We start from the raw sequence: 5,000 nt of genomic DNA, 5'->3' as shown, positions 1-5,000 counted from the left end.
TCTGAATTTAGCTACAAATTTGTAGGAAATACAGAGGACAGAGGAACATGATATAGTGCACCATGAGTGTGTAATCAACAAAGTCCTCACTATGGAAACTCTGCAGCTCAAACAGCCCAGATTTTCAGCAGATAAAAGCTAAAGGAAAGAAACGGAGAGAGAAACCTATAGATTAAAAGATACTTGAAAAACATATTAAAAATTTTTAATTGGCAGGATTAAACTCTGGTGTCTAGTAATAAATACTTGGGTGATTAAAGCCATAAAGAAATGTGCAAGACAGCAATGATTATTAAAGTAAGGATAGTGGTAACTTTTGGAGGGAAAAAGGGAGAGAGCAATGACTGGACTGGGATATGTGGGGAGACGCTTCTGGGGAGGGCTGCCAAGTTCCATCCCACCCTTACATCTGAGTGGTAGATGTAAGGGTATTAACCCTATAATGATTCACTAAATTATACATTTGTTTTGTGTGGTTTTCTGTATCTATATTTTACTTTATAAGAAGATGTCTTTTTATAAAAAAAACAGAAAAACACATATGCAGGCAAATCTACAGAGACAGAAAGCAGGTTATTTAGTTGCTAAGGACTGTGAGAAAATGGGGAGTGCCTGCTAACGGATACAGGATTTCTTTTTAGGGTGATTAAAATGTTCTAAAATCGTGGTAATGGTTGCACAACTCTGAATGTATTAAAACTCATTGAATTGTGTGCTTTAGGTGAATGAATTGTATGGTATGTGAGTTATTGAGATATTAATAAAGCTGATATATATAGTATAGATATATAGATCTAGATATCTAATATACATAGACAGATAGCTCTAAGGATACCAAATGGATAGTGGTTAACCTGGGCAGAGGGAGGATGGATTTGTTGCATGGAAGGTAATGAAATAAGAAGATACTCACTTTCTACAAAGGTATTTCTGAACTGCTTGACTGTTTTACGATGACCGTGTATTGCCTTTACCTGTCCAAAACAGTCTTGAGCGTTGTGTTAGTGCTGTTGATAGAGCCTGTGTGATCACGGACATGTTCTGTATCCGCTGAGCAACACAGTAGCCACTAGCCACACGTGGCTCTTAAGCACTTGTAATGTGGCTAGTGAGACTGAGGAAATCCATCTTTAATGTTAAGTAATTAAAGTTTAAATAGCTACTTGTAGCTAAAGCCTGCCATATTGGACAGCATAGCTCTAGAACGTGAAGACAGACAGAACTCAACTCTCCTGTCTCCCAGGGTCACTTGGTCCAGGAAGAGTGTGTGTGTGCACACTCACGAGTGTGTGTGTGTGTTTTCCAGGACGATTCACTCGCCATCTGAATATCATTTCCATCAGTGCCTTTGAGGATGAAATTCTTACCAAGATTTTCGGTTCTATCGCCGACTGGCACTTTGGGAAAGGGTTTGATGTAATGTTCCTAAGGTAAGAAGTTCCAGCATCCTCCCGGAAGTTGGCCTGGGGTTTCTCAGTTCTGGCCCTTCCTTGATGGGTGTGCCTCCTCTCCTCCCAAGGTACGGAAAGATGCTGGTACAAGCTACTAAGACAATTTATAGAGCTGCGGTGAAGAACTTCTTGCCAACTCCCTCCAAGTCACATTACGTCTTTAACCTGCGAGACTTCTCACGGGTGATCCAAGGGGTGCTCCTCTGCCCTCACACCCACCTGCAGGTCAGCCACTACCACTTCTGTTACCAACATCGTTCAGCAATGTCCTCGGTTGGTGGGGGGGCTGTGTAATGATAGTGGTAACAGCTGACTTTTACTGAGCATTTAGTCTATGTTAGTTATCATGCTAAGTATTTTATAAGCATTATCTCATCTAATCCTCACATCAACACCAGGATTTAGGTCCTACTTGAGAACTAGCACTTCAGGCATCACCTTCCATTCATTCAGATAATTAACTCTGGATTTTTAGGATGTAGAAAAATTTATCCGACTTTGGATTCATGAGGTATATCGGGTCTTCTATGACCGTCTGGTTGACAAGGAGGACAGACAGGTCTTCTTCAACATGGTGAAGGAAACCACCTCCAATTGCTTCAAGCAGAGTGTAGAGAAGGTAAGCCAGACTCTGTGACCATTTGACTTCAGAAATGATCCCAAGTGTTTGATCACATTTGTCTCAGATTTCAGGTTCCCTTCCCAATGGAAACACAGCTCTGCTCTCTAAATCTTGGGAAACAGTATTATCAACTAGTTGTTTGATTTGGTGATATTTTACTTGGTCCAATTTTACTTCACTTCCATGTAAACATAAAGTTTGAATCCATTCAAAGTAGTTTAATATATGATGCTACTCATTTATAATTAACTTAAAATGCAATTAATTTGTGAGTTGAGAAACGAACCACATATTTTTATGGTATGACTGAGGCCCTGAGCCCAAGTGAAAGATTGCCATGGTCTACCACTTGTGGATATTTTCTCTTTTCCATTGTGATGTAAAAGGAGTCATTTTAAACCTATATATTTGTCATCTGGTTCCACTTCCATTGCTAAGAAGCTGTGATTGTTCTACAGAAAAATTGCAGAGGTGTCCATGTCACCTCCAGAGTCCAAGTGCAGAAGTGCTTCTAATGTCAGGAAAAGGAAGCTTCTAGAACGGTCCTGCTCTAGGCACAAAGCAGGGACCAGAAGTAGTGCCTGAACTTCTACTTGGTGAATGAGCGAGCACATGGAAATTTTGTCATTCTTCCAGTGCCTTCTCTGTGAACCTTATGATCTGACCACCTCTTAACCGCTTGGTAAACAGACTGACCCTCACTTTCATGCTCTTTATCTAATGTCCTTTTCATCAAAGTCTTTACAGCCATCAGACTCACATATGACATTGGTTTACTTAAAAACTATTAATTAACCATGACTTGAAGGATGTGCTCGAAGGAAACAAGCACATCTCCTGCTCCCTCCCTCTGCACCTCCCACTTCCTCTGGTTAGGCCACTGGCTGAATGCCCAGCTGAAACTTATCTTTCTCGCAGGTGCTCATCCACTTGTCACCCACTGGAAAGATCGTGGATGATAACATCCGTAGCCTCTTCTTTGGAGATTTCTTCAAGCCAGAAAGTGACCCAAAAATCTATGATGAGATCACTGACCTGAAACAGCTCACAGTGGTCATGGAGTACTACCTGGAAGAGTTCAACATCATCAGCAAGGCCCCCATGTCCTTGGTCATGTTCAAGTTCGCCATTGAGCACATCTCCAGGATCTGCAGGGTCCTGAAGCAGAACAAAGGCCACTTGCTCCTGGTGGGCATTGGGGGCAGCGGACGGCAGAGTGCCACCAAACTGTCCACATTCATGAACTCATACGAGCTATACCAGATCGAGATCACTAAGAACTATACCAGTAATGACTGGCGGGAGGACCTAAAGAAGATCATGCTGCAGGTTGGCGTGGCCACTAAGAGCACTGTGTTCCTCTTCAGTGATAACCAGATCAAAGATGAGTCATTTGTGGAGGACATCAACATGCTTCTGAACACAGGCGATGTGCCCAACATCTTCCCAGCTGACGAGAAGGCTGACATTGTGGAGAAGATGCAAACAGCAGCCAGGACAGAAAGAGAGAAGATTGAAGTCACTCCTCTTTCTATGTATAACTTCTTTATTGAGAGGGTGAAAAAGAACCTTCACATTGTCCTTGGTAAGACTCGGTTTTCCCTTTTTCCTCTGGATCTTTCCAGGTCTTCTGAGTGCCCTACACCCAATCCCCTTAAATGATTCCAGGGTTGATCCAGTCAAAGCACCAGTCAGAAGTCAGAGCCTGGAGTTCCTCTGGCAACATTTCCCATTCTCCTGAACAACTGTTTTAATAAACCTGTTCCACTCTCTTCAATTCTCTGAATTCTCCTCTGAAAAAGAACACATTTTAGCATATTGCCCTTGCACAGAGCAATGTGCAGGGCATCTCCAAACTATCCAGAAACCTAGGAGCTGCATTTAATCCTTCTCTCAGTTTTTACCTCCTGACTGTCTCTCATCTCCACCCTCTTAACTCCATCTCATCCACCTTCACATGAGCTAAGCTGCTGTCATCTCACCCAGACCTCACCTCCAACCTTGTAACTGTTCTGTCTCTACTCTTTCCCATTCCAGACCTTTCTGTTATATTGAGCCAGGATCATTTTTTTCATGTATACTGCAGATATGATCATTGCATGTGTGCACGTACACACACAAATTAAAACACTTAAATTACTCTCCATTAGGAGAAGGACCAACATTCCTAACCTGTGGTCTTATAAGGCCACCAGCCAGACTGTCTCTACCCTTATCTCGAACCAAGCATCTCTTTTTCTTTCTGTTCTTCAGCCTCACTGACCATACACTTCCACCTGTACATCACACTTCCTCCTACCACACTGAGTTTAAATAAACAATGAATGAAGTTTGGGGTGTAGAATTCAAAATTGGAGGTTTGATGGAGATGGGGTCAGAAACAACCTGACACCCTACAACAACTTCTGTGAGTAACTGTGTATGGGGCATCCATGGCTCCCATATATCTTAGAGTCAGCAGAAATAGAGCAAAGGGCTCAAGCCACTCTGGCTAAGTGACCCGAAGGATGCAGAAGGGACAATAGTGTGTATGGGAGACCAGTTAGTAGACAATTGTAATATACTGAGATCCCATCACAAAGTTAAATGAAAATACCCCATGATTCTCCCAAGCTTCCCAGACACCTGTCATGGCTATTCATGTTTACATCCCTGGAACACCAACAGGAAACATGACACACACCCCCAACTTATGTCTCCAGAATCCTTGGAAATACCTACCTGCCCCGTTGGGCCTCCCTGCCTTGGAGGAAGGGAATTAACAAGGTCTACTTTTCATTAGCCATGAGTCCAATTGGGGACACCTTCCGGAACCGCCTGCGGATGTTCCCTTCACTCATCAATTGCTGTACAATTGATTGGTTCCAGTCCTGGCCCACGGATGCCCTGGAATTGGTGGCCAATAAGTTTCTAGAAGATGTGGAGCT

At 42.8% G+C, this 5,000-nt stretch overlaps 1 protein-coding gene across 1 annotated transcript; it reads left to right on the top strand.

The window, feature by feature from the left end:
• Positions 1-1,715: 1,715 nt before the first annotated feature.
• On the top strand, positions 1,716-4,992 carry LOC103583514 (dynein heavy chain 3, axonemal-like; the record flags this gene model as incomplete). The annotated part of the gene is made up of 4 exons (XM_008564812.1): positions 1,716-1,724; positions 1,927-2,070; positions 2,992-3,658; positions 4,856-4,992. Coding segments are annotated over exons 1-4 (957 nt in total), but the record flags the coding sequence as incomplete, so codon positions are not given.
• Positions 4,993-5,000: the final 8 nt, after the last annotated feature.

Source organism: Galeopterus variegatus, unplaced genomic scaffold (genome assembly GCF_000696425.1).
Source record: "Galeopterus variegatus unplaced genomic scaffold, G_variegatus-3.0.2 Scaffold23739, whole genome shotgun sequence".
In the NCBI taxonomy this organism is placed as follows: Eukaryota; Metazoa; Chordata; class Mammalia; order Dermoptera; family Cynocephalidae; genus Galeopterus; species Galeopterus variegatus.
Note: the sequence above shows the minus strand (reverse complement) of the source record. Positions and strands in the feature narration are given on the sequence as shown.